This window comes from Scyliorhinus canicula, chromosome 18 (assembly GCF_902713615.1).
Source record: "Scyliorhinus canicula chromosome 18, sScyCan1.1, whole genome shotgun sequence".
Taxonomy (NCBI): Eukaryota; Metazoa; Chordata; class Chondrichthyes; order Carcharhiniformes; family Scyliorhinidae; genus Scyliorhinus; species Scyliorhinus canicula.
The window spans coordinates 115642667-115658398 of record NC_052163.1 but is presented as its reverse complement, the minus strand read 5'-3'; the positions used below and the strand labels follow the sequence as shown (position 1 = coordinate 115658398).

Here is a 15732-nt window from a genome sequence, read left to right as displayed (position 1 = left end):
TACGAAGAGCTGGCACAGGTATAATGGACTGAATGGCCTCCTTCTGGGTTGTGATTCTGTGACCCCTTTCTTCAGGTGATCTTTCTGTGTCTGCTGGGGCTCAGTGGGTTATCAACTTGCCTCTCGAACAAATGGTTGTGGGTAGAAGTCCCATTCCAGAGGCTCGAGGACAAACATCCAGGTTAACGCTCCCGGTACCAGGTCCGAGGGAGCACTGTCCTGCTGGGATGTATCGTTCAGATGTGATGTTAAATTGAGGCCCTAATCTGTGCTCCCAGATAAGTGCAAAATATCTCACGGTACCATGTTAGAGAAGAAAAGGGAAGTAACTTCTGGTTCCTGGTCAATATTTATCACTCAACCAAAACCTAAAAGCGATTATCTAGTCATTATTGCATTGCTGTTTGTAAGACTTGATTGTTGCACACTTCAATAAAGATCACACTTCAAAAGTACTTCACTGGCTGTGCAGCATTTTTGGGATGTCCTATGGCCACGAAAGGTGCTACAGAAATGCAAGTATTTAATCTCTCTGCGCTAGGCCAGACAGCAAGTGAAGTCCCAGCTGAGATCAACACCTCACCGATCAGGAACTGACCTTAAGCCCACTGTCAACTTTGCATGGTATTACTGTTGTGTGTTCACAGAGGTTGGGGTGTTAGTGCTGTAGAATGAAGATCATTCTATTTTGAGCTGATGGCATCAGCATCAAACACTCACAGGTCAGCACTCAACCCAAATTAGGGCGTAGCAGCACAGTGGTTATGTTACTGCTAACCGAGACGCCGAGACTAGTAATCCGGAGAACGGCAGTTCAATCGGCACCGCGACAGTTTGAGAATTCAAATGGTTTTTTAAAAGGAATGAAATAAGTGGCCACAAAGCTGTGGGAATGTCATCCACAACCCAACTGGTTCAATAATATCCTTTCGGAGAAGGATTACCTGCTATCCTTACCTGGTCTGAGCTTGTACGTCACTCCGCTGTTATAATTTGCCACTAAATTGGTAACCTTGCTCAAAATGGCTGCACAGGTTACTGGTGTGAGGTTGCGGCTGAGGTTCATTGATGGGACAGAGTAGAGGAAGCTTGCTTTGCTACATTCTGCAGACAATGTTGGAAACACTCAGCGGGTCCGGATGCCTCTGCAGACAGAAACGGAGCAGAGTAATTGAGCCAAAGAACAAGATTTTAGGACAGGTGACCACAAACCTTGTCAAAGAGGTAAGTTCTAGGAGGAGAGAGAAGAGAAGAAAAAGAACCAAGGAGGTTTAGAAGATACAGTGCAGAAGGAGGCCATTCGGCCCATCGAGTCTCCAACTGACCCACTTAAGCCCTCACCTCCACCCCATCCCCGTAACCCAATAACCCCTCCTAACCTTTTTGGTCACTGAGGGCAATTTATCATGGCCAATCCACCTAACCTGCACGTCTTTGGACTGTGGGAGGAAACCGGAGCACCCGGAGGAAACCCACGCACACACGGGGAGAACGTGCAGACTCCGCACAGACAGTGACCCAGCGGGGAATCGAACCTGTGTGATATGTTGGGTACTCTGGATCTGTGGAGACTGCGTTTACCTTAGCAGTAACATAGACAGGCTACCAACACTTGTAATAGTACAACACTATTTTATTAAGCTAAGAACTGTTGAACATACTTGCACTGTGGGTCGACACTATGTTAGATTAACTGAAGACCAATGCTTATCCTGCCTAGTCTAAACTGTTAGCACATGGTGAAGGTTTGTGCTACTAGCTGCGAGCTCTGTCCTTCTCAGAGGCTGCATCCCGAATGAGCGGGAAAACTAGTGCCCTCTGGCTTTATAGTGAGTGTGCTGTAACTGGTGATTGGCTGCTGTGTTGTGTGTGTTGATTGGTCTTGCAGTGTGTCAGTCAGTGTGTGTCTGCACCATTATATACTGATGTGTATATTATGACACTGTGATTCTGGCGCTGTGAAGCCACAGTGCTATCTACTTGTGCTACCGTGCTGCCCTTTTCTGGAGTGAATTCTAGAGTTCTAGACTTGGGTGGATAAAAATAAAACCCAGCTGCCAATAGCGGAGCAAAGGAATGGGGAGATGAGCAGGAGGATGGAGTTGGGAGAGGTTTGGGGATCTCAGAGGGTCTTGGAGCAGGATGATGTTTTACCTTTGCTTCCTCCAAGAATCGACGTGATTCTAATATCTAAGCTGTAGTATCTAAGGGGACCATGTTGGCATAGTGGTAATTCAGAGGTCCGGTCCTATGGTTACTACTATGTCGTGGGTTCAAATCCCACCACTTCTCAATTTCCCTTACCTCTTCACCTAATATTTTTGCCATTGATATTCTCCTTCATTGTGAGTCTTGGTCATTCATCTAGATTTCACAACGGGTTTTACAGATTAAACCAGCAATGTAAATGTGGTCAAATCTTGTTTACTGATCACTTATCATCGTGTACTGATTTCCTTTTGTGTGACAGGTGCTGGTTACTTGAATACCCATGTCTCACCAGGGATGCTGGTCTCCCCTGGTAACCTCAATAGAAACATGGCAACAAGGTCGCCGACCCCTGTGAACCTTGGCCCCGACAACCGGAGAGTTGAAATGCACGCAGTCTCAACTGGCTCCAGGAACATGGTTGCTGCAATGGTGAGAACTTGACTCCAATTGGTTGGCCACTTATTCCTACACTTCATGAGTTATCAGAATCCTTTTGACTTTCCTCCGCACTTTGATGATAATCCTGTGAAAACACATCCAGACAGTAGGTTAACGCACTCCCCTTATGGGACTTTGGTGAAAAGGCCTTAATAATAGCGCAAGAACATACCGAGTAGGTGCAGGTGTAGGTTATATTGCCCTTCAAGGGCAGCACGGTGGCCCTGCAGCCTCACGGCGCCGAGGTCCCAGATTCGATCCTGGCTCTGGGTCACTGTCCATGTGGAGTTTGCACATTCTCCTCGTGTTTGCGGAGTTTCGCCCTCACAACCCAAAGATGTGCAGGTTAGGTGGATTGGCCATACTAAATTGCTCCTTAATTGGAAAAAATGAATTGGGTACTCTAAATTTAATTTTAAAAATATTGCCCTTTAAACCTGTTACGCCATTCCATAAGATGGCAGCTGATATTCAGCCTCGATTCCCTTACATTCCAGAAATCTAGTTTAAGACCTTCCAACCAGGAGAAACAGCCTCTCAAGCACTTCCAGGATATAAATGCTTCAATGAGAACACCTCTCGTTCTTCTAAGCTCCCGACAATATAGACACATTCCACTCAATCTCTCCTGATTGAACAACCTTCTCATTCCATGCAACAAAGTTTTGTTGCATCCTCTCTAAGGCACTGATTGGATGAATGCCCCATCTATCTGATAGGCTATACCACTGACTTCAGACAATCCAAATGGTAGAGGGTTTGGCCAACAGAATAACATGGGTGCAAATTTGAAACAAGTTGGTAGCCTAACTCTGAGAGACCGTAGCTATGACTGAAATGTCACTCCCAGTGGTGTGAGGGAACGTATTCTGAAGTTGAGTCATAGAAACGTCAGGATAGAGTAAGCTTTATCCTATATCTAAATGTAGTATAACTGATCTGGGAGTTATTGATTGACCATTGTAGAGATAACATTGGTTGTTTTCCATCAGTGCTCAATCCAATTTCTCACTTCCAGTCTCGGGGCAAAATTCTCCCATGGCAGGTACAATGGCGGGGGGGGGCAAAAATCATGCCAGCGTGAATTTCCCGCAGTGTCTTTTGCTGGTGCCCACCATGAAACGTCTGGAAACCCGCTGGAGGCCGGTGTGAAACTGATTTGCATCCCGCTGATGGGATGCAGACAGAGGCCCGACTGGAATCGTCCACCCCATGCCTGAATCTCTGCAGTGCCAGTGGGGAAAACACCCTGGTGTAAAACACATCTCAAACACCATGGCGTGCCGATGGCAGGGTTCACCTGAACTATCCCCTGAACTTCTTCCATCGGGCAGGAGATACTAAAGTCTGAGAACAGGCACGAACAGGCTCAAAAACAGCTTCTTCCCCGCTGTTACCAGACTCCTAAACGACCCTCTTATGGACTAACCTCATTAACACTATACCCCTGTATGCTTCACCCGATGCCGGTGCTTATGTAGTTACATTGTGCACCTTGTGTTGCCCTATTATGTATTTTCTTTTATTCTCTTTTTTTTTCATGTACTTAATGATCTGTTGAGCTGCTCGCAGCAAAATACTTTTCACTGTACCTTGGTACACGTGACAATAAACAAATCCAATCCAATGCCTGGGAATTAGTTCAGAGTTCAGAATAGAAGCTGTCAGCAACCCTCGACCCTGTAACATCACAGCAATGGGTGGGGGGGGAGAATCTACCAGTGGATTGTCACGATTCAGTGTCACCGGGATGACCCATCTTCCAGGCCAAAATGTTCCGGGAGATCCATCTTCACTTTCTTCAATAGTGAGTCGGTGATGTTGGGCACTGGATACAAAGGCGGACTACACGCCATCAGGCCTGCCCCGCCACCTAATATGGTGCAAACCACCCGATTGCGCATATAATTAATGAGGCCCGCCTGCGCAACGGGAAACACTCCACGTTCTCGCCCGCACCACAGGACATAGACTCAGAAGTTGCTTCACAGCTCCAGGGTCCCAGGTTCGATTCCCGGCTTGGGTCCCTGTCTGTGCGGAATCTGCACGTTCTCCCCATGTGTGCGTGGGTTTCCTCCGGGTGCTGCGGTTTCCTCCCACAGTCCAAAGATGTGCAGGTTAGGTGGAATGGCCATGTTAAATTGCCATTGGTGCTCCCAAAAAAAAGGTTAGGTAGGGTTACGGAGATAGGGTGGAAATGTGGAGGGGTGGAGCTGTAGGCTTGGGTGGCGTGCTCTTTCCAGGAGCCGGAGCAGACTCGATGGGCCGAATGGCCTCCTTAAGCACTGTAAATTCTATGATGAGAGAATTCCGCCCTACGATACAAAAACTCCCAACAATGTAACACTGAATTGGCAGCTTTGCTCAAAGTGGCCTTACAAGTGGGTGGAAAGTGGTTCAGACTGAGCACTGTTGACGGAGAAAAGGTTGCTTGAAAATTGATCTAATCCCTGATGCAGGCATGGAAACACCCGGCAGATCTGGCAGCGTCTGCGGAGAGCGAAATATTCCTGTTTCAGGCTGAAGCTCAGCTGTAAACTGTCAGACCTGGAATAAGTTAAAGACTTAACAATGGGCGAGTGCAGAGCCAGGAAAAACGGTGGTGTGGGGGCTGGGCGGGGGGGGGGTGGGGGGTGCGGGGGGGTGGGTGCGTGTGCATTGCTGCTCTATAGGAAAGAAGAAAAGGAAAAGTTTGTGTCAGCGTGGAGGACAGAAATCATGTCAGACATTGGCAGAGCTTAGTTCTGACGTGGGAGCAATTGATGTCCCATTTTAGGACATTTCGCACAGAATTATGCAAGAAATATTCTGGTGCGAAAATTGTTACGTGCTATTTTTAACCTTTTTTTTTTTCTCTCCCCAGAGAACGAACACTTCAGCTCTACAACCCACCTCACCGATGGTTACCATGACAACCCCCAGTCTAACTGGCCATGGATTAGGTGGTTACTCCTCCGGCCTAACTGGTAGGAATATTTGCTGATCAGTGTACTTTGCGACTGTCCATCTACTTCCTTGTGATGCCTCCATCCCCACCTTCACCTGCACATTACAGGCAGTAAAGATGATTCATGAGGCAGCTCTTGATGCTTTAGCAGCTCAATGCTTCCTTTTGTAAGCCATGGAGAACGGGAAGATCTCAGACTTGTTTGTCCTTGACCCTACACTGAGTTGACTGATCAGAGGCCAACGGCAAGGTGCTCGAACCAGTCTCATCTGCACACCCGCTTGCACGGGCTCTTGTGTCAAAAAGGTTATGGAGGATAGTTCTGGGCTGGAGGAAGTACATCCCGGTGCCTTTTTGTCAGCTTGGCTCAGTTGGGAGCACTCCTGTCTCTGAGTCAGAAGTTTCTGCAAAACCTGCTCCAGACTTTGAGAATATAATCCAGGCTGACATTCCCCGTGGCTGTACTGAGGAAGGGCTGCACTGTCAGAGGTGCTGTCTTTCGGAAGATACCCAGGCCCTAATGGACGGAATAGATTTTTTTGACACTGTTCAAAGAAAAGTAGAGGAGGGTCTTGCCAGTGGCCTGGACAATATTTAGCCCTCACTCAATATCATGAAAAACAGATTATCAGATCATTAGCACAATGTGTCTGTAGCTGTGTACACATCCCGGGACCCTTTAAATGGTCAATGAGAATGTAAATTGGCCAGAAAGGAATTGGTTGCACATGAAACACTCCACGTGACTCCTAACCTTCTATACGATAGATACAGATTAAAGCTCCCTTTAGAAAAGTCTCCATCAAACACTCCCAGGACAGGTACAGCACAGTGTTAGATACAGAGTAAAGCTCCCTCTACACTGTCCCCATCAAACACTCCCAGGACAGGTACAGCACGGGGTTAGATACAGAGTAAAGCTCCCTCTACACTGTCCCCATCAAACACTCCCAGGACAGGTACAGCACAGTGTTAGATACAGAGTAAAGCTCCCTCTACACTGTCCCCATCAAATACTCCCAGGACAGGTACAGCACAGGTTAGATATGGAGTAAAGCTCCCTCTTCACTGTCCCCATCAAACACTCCCAGGACAGGTACAGCACGGGGTTAGATACAGAGTAAAGCTCCCTCTACACTGTCCCCATCAAACACTCCCAGGGCAGGTGCAGCATGGGGTTAGATATGGAGTAAAGCTCCCTCTACACTGTCCCCATCAAACACTCCCAGGGCAGGTGCAGCATGGGGTTAGATATGGAGTAAAGCTCCCTCTACACTGTCCCCATCAAACACTCCCAGGACAGGTACAGCACGGGGTTAGATACAGAGTAAAGCTCCCTCTACACTGTCCCCATCAAACACTCCCAGGGCAGGTGCAGCATGGGGTTAGATATGGAGTAAAGCTCCCTCTACACTGTCCCCATCAAACACTCCCAGGGCAGGTGCAGCATGGGGTTAGATATGGAGTAAAGCTCCCTCTACACTGTCCCCATCAAACACTCCCAGGACAGGTACAGCACGGGGTTAGATACAGAGTAAAGCTCCCTCTACACTGTCCCCATCAAACACTCCCAGGGCAGGTGCAGCATGGGGTTAGATATGGAGTAAAGCTCCCTCTACACTGTCCCCATCAAACACTCCCAGGGCAGGTGCAGCATGGGGTTAGATATGGAGTAAAGCTCCCTCTATGGTTTGCCTACATCTGAGCTCCAGCCTCACAATAGTGGCTCACCATGCCAGAAATGCAACTGTTCTTATTTCCTTCAATAGCAGCCATTCCACAGCATCACTGAATAGGAAATGTGGCAGGCAATTTGTGCACAGCAGGATCCTTCAAAGTGCGACCTGACACTTGCCAGGATTGTCAATGCACTCTCGCTTAGGAGTTGTTATGTGGCGTTGCCCACATGGTGCCAGGACCAGCGGTGAATGTACAAAATTCATCTGTCTTTGGGCCCTTAACAGCCAGAAGGTAGAGGAGACTTTTCTGTTCATTCCTCTGATCTGAGATAGAACCTTTTGATGTTAACAGAATGAGTTGCTGCTTACAAATAGCTGTTTAAAATTCGCTTCGCAGAGAGCAGAGAACACAAACCCAGAGTTCCTTTGTGGCCGCAGTCATTGTATGATGCTTTGTAACCTAGGTCTAAGAGGCGAGCACGATACAGACATTGGTTTTAGACTACAAATCTAACAGTGGCCCCTGTTCGATGTCAAGTAGAAGCTTAATGTTCCTTGACCGATCTTGCTGGACTTGTTGCTTACTACTGCCACCTCATGGGTGAAGGAGGCTAGCGCAACTCAATCCGGTCAGCTGCCTCCAAGAGAAAATAAGAAAAATGGAAAAGGAGTAGGACATACGTCCACTCGAATCTGCCCTGCCATTTAATTAGATCATGGCCAACTTTCTGCCCCAATCTTGAGCGGTGTGTGGCCTGTTAAGGGGCAACGCAAAGTCTCTTTGCTACTCGGCCAAGTTTAATTTTGTCCCCGCCAAGGGCGGGCTGTGAGACGAGCATCCTGACATCAAGAACCTAAATTAGTTAGTGTGGCTGCAGCCCTGTTGCAACTGGTGCCGTCTCCATTGTCGCCAACCCTCCAGGATTGCCCTGGAGTCCCCAGAAATGTAAGGTCCATCTTTTTGTTCGTTAATTAAAGAAGATTGGCGGGGGAGTGGCGGGAAAATATGAAGGCCGTTTGAGCAGACGGGTGGTTGGAGGAGAGAGGTCACATCGGGAATTGGGCCGGAGTGCGTTCAGCCTGAGTTGGCAACTTGGCGCCAACGTGGATGGTTGCTCGCTCCCTTATGTCACCTTTTGTGACCCCTGGATCAACACGCATTTGGCTTTGTTTTACATCTGCCTCTGCCGTGTACACTGACAGGAGAGTCAGAAATCCTTGATTTGCGCCAGACAGTAGACTCAAAGCCGTTTAATGCTGCCGTGCTAAGATAGATAAGATGTTCATTCGCCTCCCGCAAGTTAAGGGTGAATCTGATAGGATTTGTCATTTGGAGGACGGCCACAAGATCCCATGAACCTGAATTAATTGAATGACAAAAAGAACGACTTGCATCTATATCGCCACTTTCACAGCCCCAGGAGGTTATGTGGTCACTGTTATAATGTGGGGAAAACACAGAAGCCAATTTACACTAAGCAAGATCCCACAAACAGCAATAATTGCCCTTAAAGAGTGTGGTTCTCTGGGCCATTAAGAATCAACCGCTTTGCTGTGGGTCAGGGGTCACAGTGTAGGCCCGACTGGGTAAGGATGACATTAGGAAGCCAGATAGTTTATTTTTACAATTGCTGATAGTTTCATGGCCGCCATTGCTGAGACTAGCTTTCAATTCCAGATTTTATTTATTGATTTTAAATTCCATCAGCTGTCCTGGTGGGATTTGAACCCACAGCTTTACCCCTGGATTACTAGTCTAGTGTCATTCCCACTACGCCACTGTCTCCCTCAGTGGCCAGATTGTCTGGGTTATTTTTAAAGTTTGTTGAGTGACAAATATTGGCAGGATATCAGGAAGAACTCCCTGAACTCCTGTGAAATAGTGGCCAGTGGATCGTTTGTGCCCATCTGAGAGGGCAGGCGAGGCCTCGCTTCAATATGTCATGTGATAGTCAGAATATCCGACAATGCAGCCACCCCCTCAGTACCTGCACTAGGAGCATTAGCCAGTGTTTTCTCAGTTTCTGGAGTGGGGCGACACGGCAGCGCAGTGGTTAGCACAGCTGCCTCATGGCGCCGAGGACCCGGATTCGATCCCGGCCCCGGGTCACTGTCCGTGTTCAGTTTGCACTTTCTCCCCGTGTCTGTGTGGGTCTCTTTCCCCCCCTCTCCCCCCCCCCCCACCCCCACAACCCAAAGATGTGCAGGATAGGTGGATTGGCACAACGCTAAAGTCATGATGTGCAGACATGCAGATAATGATATACACACAGGCAGCTAATGAACACAGAGAACAGGACATGACCAATGAGCAGGCAGGACACTCAGGGGTGGTATCTCTCTATAAAAGGCACGAGGCACTCACTCCGCCTCTTTCCGCTGATGAACATCTACAGAGTGAGTCAGGGTGTATGTACAGTATCACACCTCCAGCACGTGGCTAAGAGCTAGTCTGGTTCAGTCAGACAGAGTAACCGCACTTAGGTTAGCAGAGAGTCGAACTCGGAGAACTGTGCTAACTGTGCAACTGATTCAATAAATCAGATTGAACTAACTTCAAGGTCTGGAGTATCTTTTGGTCAAAGCTGCATCCAGTTGCAGCCTGTGTTATCCCAGAGTACATAACAGAACAGCTAAATTGCCCATTAATTGGAGATTTAAAAAAAAAAATCTCTGGCGTGGGACTTGAACACACGTCATTCTGACTCGGGTGTGGGAGAGCCACTAGCCATGGCTGACACTGATTAAATAAATAGGAGGTCATTCAGCCATTTGTGTCTGCCCTGCCTCTTTGAGAAAAGTATCCAATTAGGCCCACTCCCATTCTCTTTCCCTATGGGCCTACAAGTTTTTCATTTTCACTTGGGGCATTTTCATTTAGGTCAGTACAGTAGCACAAGTGGATAGCACTGTGGCTTCACAGCGCCAGGGTCCCAGGTTCGATTCCCCGCTGGGTCACTGTCTGTGCGGAGTCTGCAAGTTCTCCCCGTGTGTGCGTGGGTTTCCTCCGGGTGCTCCGGTTTCCTCCCACAGTCCAAAGACGTGCAGGTTAGATGGATTGGCCATGATAAATTGCCCTCAGTGTCCAAAAAAGGTTAGATGGGGTTATTGGGTTACGGGGTAGGGTGGCAGCACACTCCAGATCACAACAACTTGCTTATTCTAAAGTACCTTCAATTTCACATACACAAACTGGGTTTTATTAACCGTTACTTTCTTTTCCTGCTCCCTGTTCATCTGCAGGTTACTCACTGAATGACAACGCATCTGTCTCCGTGTACAACTCGCCAGGCGGAGTCCATCCGGACCAGTCTGCAATTTGGCATCCACGACAGCACCAGCACCATCATTCACACCAGGCGGACCTTCAATCTTCACCACACCCCCACCTAGGGTAGGTCAGATATCCCAGCTGTAATCACACTGAGAGTCTGTGGGCAGCTCTGTGTACACCAGAGGGCTGGAGGCGGGCAGGAACCTGTTGCAGTCTATTTCACAGGAATCAGCAAACTAACAAAGTCTATTTAATAAGAACCTCTACAAACTACAGCAAACCTATCTCATGATCAAAACGACAGCAATTTTTCGCCCCTGTCCCTCACAGCAGTCTGTGACATCCAACTGTGATTAACAGGTAACTGACCCAATCATCTCCATCCTGGGCAGGACCTGAGATATCACCTTGGATATCCATAATCATTCCTTATCCGTCCCCCCAGCACGGTGGCGCAGTGGTTAGCACTGTGGCCTCACGGCGCCAAGGACCCGGGTTCGATCCCGGCCCCGGGTCACTGTCCGTGTGGAGTTTGCACATTCTCCCCGTGTCTGCGTGGGTCTCGCCCCCACAACGCAAAGATGTGCAGGGTAGGTGGATTGGCCACGCTAAATTGCCCCTTAATTGGAAAAAAGAATTGGGTACACTAAATTTATTTTTCGAAAATAAATAAATATATATTTATCTGTCGCCAGGCCCCACCTGATTTGACTTTTAACATGGAGAGGATCAAGACTTGAGTCTGTCTCCTGCTGTTGACCCATAAATCTGGGGGAGCTTGAAGAATGTGCAGCATTGTGCACATGCAGGCCATGGTGATAATCACACTGCATTTACAGTGCGTCAAATCCTATCCTGTTTCTTTACGGCTGTAACCCTGCACTTTATTTTTAAGCTTTTTTGGAAAAATCATGCTTTTCTTTCCAAGCGACGTTTTAAAGTCATGTTTGATTAAATATTAACGTCCAGATTCCTGTCAATTAGAAAGAAAAGCAGATCATTTTTGACACACTGCTTAATGTTCTCAACTCCTCGCACAAAAGACTACTGGGACAGGGTTGCTTCACACCAGGTGGCAGGATTAGATAGAACATACAGTGCAGAAGGGGCCATTTGGCCCATTGAGTCTGCACTGACCCACTTAAGCCCTCTTCCACCCTATCTCCGTAACCCAATAACCCCTCCTAACCTTTTTGGACACTAAGGGCAATTTAGCATGACCAATCCACCGAACCTGCACATCTTTGGACTGTGGGAGGAAACCAGAGCACCCGGAGGAAACCCACGCAGACACGGGAAAAACGTGCAGACTCCGCACCGCTAGTGGCCCGGCGGGGAATCGAACCTGGGACTCTCAACTGAGGCTAAAAGGTTAAATTATGATGAAGCTGGTATTTCCTCCAGGATAGAGGATTAAGGAGGGCTTAAGGAGTGCTTAGCACTACAGTCTCACAGTGCTGGAGGCCTGGATTCGAATCCAGCCTTGGGTCACTGTCTGTGTGGAGTCTGCACGTTCTCCCCATGTCTCTGAGGGTTTCCTCCTGGTGCTCCAGTTTCCTCCCACAGTCCAAAGATGTGCAGGTTGGGTGGAGTGGTCATGCTAAATTGCCCCTCAGTGTCCAAAGATGTGCAGGTTGATAGATTGGCCAGGATCACTGCATGAGGGTTATGGGGACAGGGCAGAGGAGTGGGTCTAGTTAAAGTGCTTTTTGGGATGGTCAGTGCAGAGTCGATGGGCTGAATGGCCCTTTCTGCGCTGTAGAGATTCTATAACTGATGATTAAAGAAGTTGATCGGGAAAGATAAACAGACATTATTTCTTCAGGTGGCAAAGCCCCACTCCAACCGCTGTTGAGGCTGGGAGTTGGTAGAAAATGTCAAAACCTCTGAGATTCGTGGCTTTTATTAGGGAAGGGTGTTAGGGTTACAGAACCAAGGGGGGTAGATGGGGTTAACCTGTATGTCAAACACTACCTAATTTTTGTTTCCTCTCTCTCTCTCTTTCTCCTTGCTAGGGTTATTGGCAACTCCCACTTGAGCCAGGGCTCCAGCTTGGCCTTACCTACTTTTCAAACGGTCAACATCAAGTCGGAACGCGCCTCCCCCCACAGCGACGGAGGAGGAGGGGGTGGTGGAATCTTCCACGAGGGACGATTGGCACTCAGCGGGCTAGACGGCGCTCACAGTCCCTGTGAAGAACCCAAGGATTACGCCAAGGGCTACCAGTGCCCCATTGTGCTGACCCGGCCCCCGGCCAGGGACGAGGAAAGCCTCACAGCCAAACGGATGCGCCTTGTGGACAGCTGGCAGAGATGACGCTCCGTGGCTATGCCGAAATTTACCGTTTTTAAGAAAAAAACTGACGGAGGCAGCTCCTGGATCTTGCTTTTATTTTGATTTGCAGTTGTTCCTGTGTTCTCCAGCATAGGGGCCAGGAATTAATTTACGTTGAATCTGTTAACCCTTTGAGAACCAGGCTGGCAGTTACCAATTTGATTGGGGATAGGATTGAGGGAGCAGGACAAGCGGATGTTTCCGCCTCCTCCATTTCCCACGGAGTCATAGAGATCGACAGCAAGGCCCTTAGGCCCGTCATTTCTGTGTAGGTCAAAAACAACCACCTAACTATTCTAATCCCATTTTCCAGCACTTGGCCCATAGCCTTGTATTCCTTCTCTCTCTTTCCCTCACTCCAACTCCTCCCCAGAGCCTCGGCTGGTTAGAGGCCGTCGTGCTGGCTTCTGTCATTATGTTTCTGTCCTTTGGTGCATTTATTTTTTTAATTCCTTATCCCTTCCTCCGCCTTTCACATCTGCGGCTCCCTTCTTCAGTCGCATGTGCTAAATTTGCCTCCCCTTGTCATGCATTTGTTTCCATATGGGCCATGAAAAACCCTGAGCTCAATCCTTGGTCCGTGACTGAGGGAGGGAGAGTTGGCAGGACATAACACGGACAATCCTGGGGCAATGATTTCTCTGGGCGCTGGGCGCCCGGTACACTACCGGTGCAAGTGGCCTATCCTCACCTGTTTGATGGCAGGAGGTTTGACTATATATGGCACCCCTCCCCCCCCCCCCCCCCCCCCCCCCGCCTTATTACCAGCCCCGGCAAAAATTATGCTTACTTGTACATTCTGGAATAGGCATGGGCAACTTTGTGGTTTTATATGGAACAGAAAGCATGCCCATTTCCCCACTAAGCCATGGGTGTGGGCAGCACGGTAGCACAAGTGGATAGCACTGTGGCCTAACAGTACCAGGGTCCAGGTTCGATTCCCCGCTGGGTCACTGTCTGTGCGGAGTCTGCACGTTCTCCCCGTGTCTGCGTGGGTTTCCTCCGGGCGCTCCGGTTTACTCCCACAAGTCCAGAGATGTGCAGATTAGGTGGATTGGCCATGATAAATTGCCCTTAGTGACCAAAAAAAAAAGGTTAGGAGGGGTTATTGGGTTACGGGGATAGGCTGGAAGTGAGGGCTTAAATGGGTCAGTGCAGACTCGATGGGCCGAATGGCCTCCTTCTGCATTGTATGTTCTATGTTAGACAGCAGAGGATTACAGCTCTCTGCTCAGTGCTCACCCACAGCCCAGCTAAGATCAGGAACTCATCCTTGCCTGCCTCAAGTTGGCACGTTGGCGCCAATCCACAGTGTCACAGGGGAATCCTGGCTGACCCGGGAATACAGCTGGTAATCCAATGGCTGGATATTTTGAGAGGGGGGGAGATGGGGCCGGGAAACACAATTGAAGGTGGACCCCCATTGGAGCAAATTCTTCTTCATTCCCCACAAATGGCTCTTACTCCCGCACCCACATGGCATGTTTCGGGAAGGGGTGGGGCCTCGCTTTAACCTAGGTCGCTGGGCAGGAATCCCACAGGATTGGGAGGAATGCAGGCTTTGCATCCCTTTTGACATTGCCCCTCACTCACTCCGACCAAAAGTAAAATTAGGGAAGATGTAAAAACCAGGCCTCTCTCTGATCCCGTCAGGCAGGTTAGGTTGAAAGAACCTTTCATTAGATGTTGGAGATGACACATTCTATCATTTATTCTGTGAATATCACAGGCTGAAAATGGATTTCTATAAACTCTGGGCATCTTAACCCGTGATAAATTTCCTGGGTGCGGTGGAAATGTATCACTGGTTCTCACTGCTCCTGAATACTCGAGTCTTGGGTTAAAACTCCCCTGGTTTCAAACGGGAGACCGTTCCTTTGTTAAATATTGTTCAGTTTTATTTTTTAAAAGTGAAGGTTTTTCGCAGTGCGAATAGATTTCTGTGTCTCTTTTCTTTTCTCTGTGTGAGACCCGTTTAAAGGTGGGGGTAAAATGGAAAGTGTGTGGAAACATTTGTTTTGGCTGTGCATTCGGGGAGAAGGTGCCTGTGCCACTTTTTTGTCATGAGGATGTAAATTGTGCGAGTGACACTATGCCTTTTATTGTTCCTGGTCCGGGAGCAAGCTTAAGGCGACTTATTAGCTACATTTATGATAATTCCCCTACCCCTCCCTCCTCTCCCCTCACTTCCCCTCTTCTCCCTTTACCTCCTGTGACATCTCCTCTTCTCCTTACCTTCCCCTCACCTCCCTTCTCCTCGTCTCCCTGGTGTGCGGGAGACGGTACCTCACTAAGAGCCAACACCTTTGGGACAAGAAGGAGTGTAGCGATTCAATGAAACTTTTGCTCACAAATCCCTATTGGATTAAATAGGCACCAAGCATATTTTTGATAAAGGGAAATTTGTTTCCCATGATATGGTGCCTTGAATTTTTTGCAGAATATAAACATGCTTTAGAACTCATCCTGACACCCCCCCCCCCCCCCCCCCCCCCCCCCAACAAACCTCTGTTGAACACAGGGGGTGAAACCTCATGCCACATAAAAATAAGATCTTAATAACTTCATTGAATCCTTCAGCTCTGTTACCCTGTCCCTCCCTGTGTCCCGGGGGACAACACTGTACAAGGGAAAGCAAACATTACAACAGTTTGAATGAAGATGTTGGCAACTTTTGCTGTGATTTATAGGGCAGCTAGAAACTGAAACTGCAGTACTTTATAATTTCATTTATAATGAGAGTTAATTAACGTGTGCTGCAAACTCTGAACACTCCCGAGTTTCAATCTTATTGTTGTATTTGCCGCATGTCAAAAAACAAAGCACAGTTCTTGTATTTAGCTGCAATC

The 15732-nt window shown here is 48.3% G+C and overlaps 1 protein-coding gene across 1 annotated transcript in view; it reads left to right on the top strand.

Moving 5' to 3' along the window:
- Positions 1-13606, top strand: part of mef2b (myocyte enhancer factor 2b) — a 138835-nt gene extending 125229 nt beyond the window's left edge. Inside the window, exons 6-9 of the mRNA XM_038778274.1 lie at positions 2471-2640; positions 5513-5615; positions 10519-10669; positions 12565-13606. Of these exons, the coding sequence (XP_038634202.1) occupies positions 2471-2640; positions 5513-5615; positions 10519-10669; positions 12565-12865 (725 nt within the window). The 3' untranslated portion in view covers positions 12866-13606. The remainder of the gene's footprint in view (positions 1-2470; positions 2641-5512; positions 5616-10518; positions 10670-12564) is intronic.
- Positions 13607-15732: the final 2126 nt, after the last annotated feature.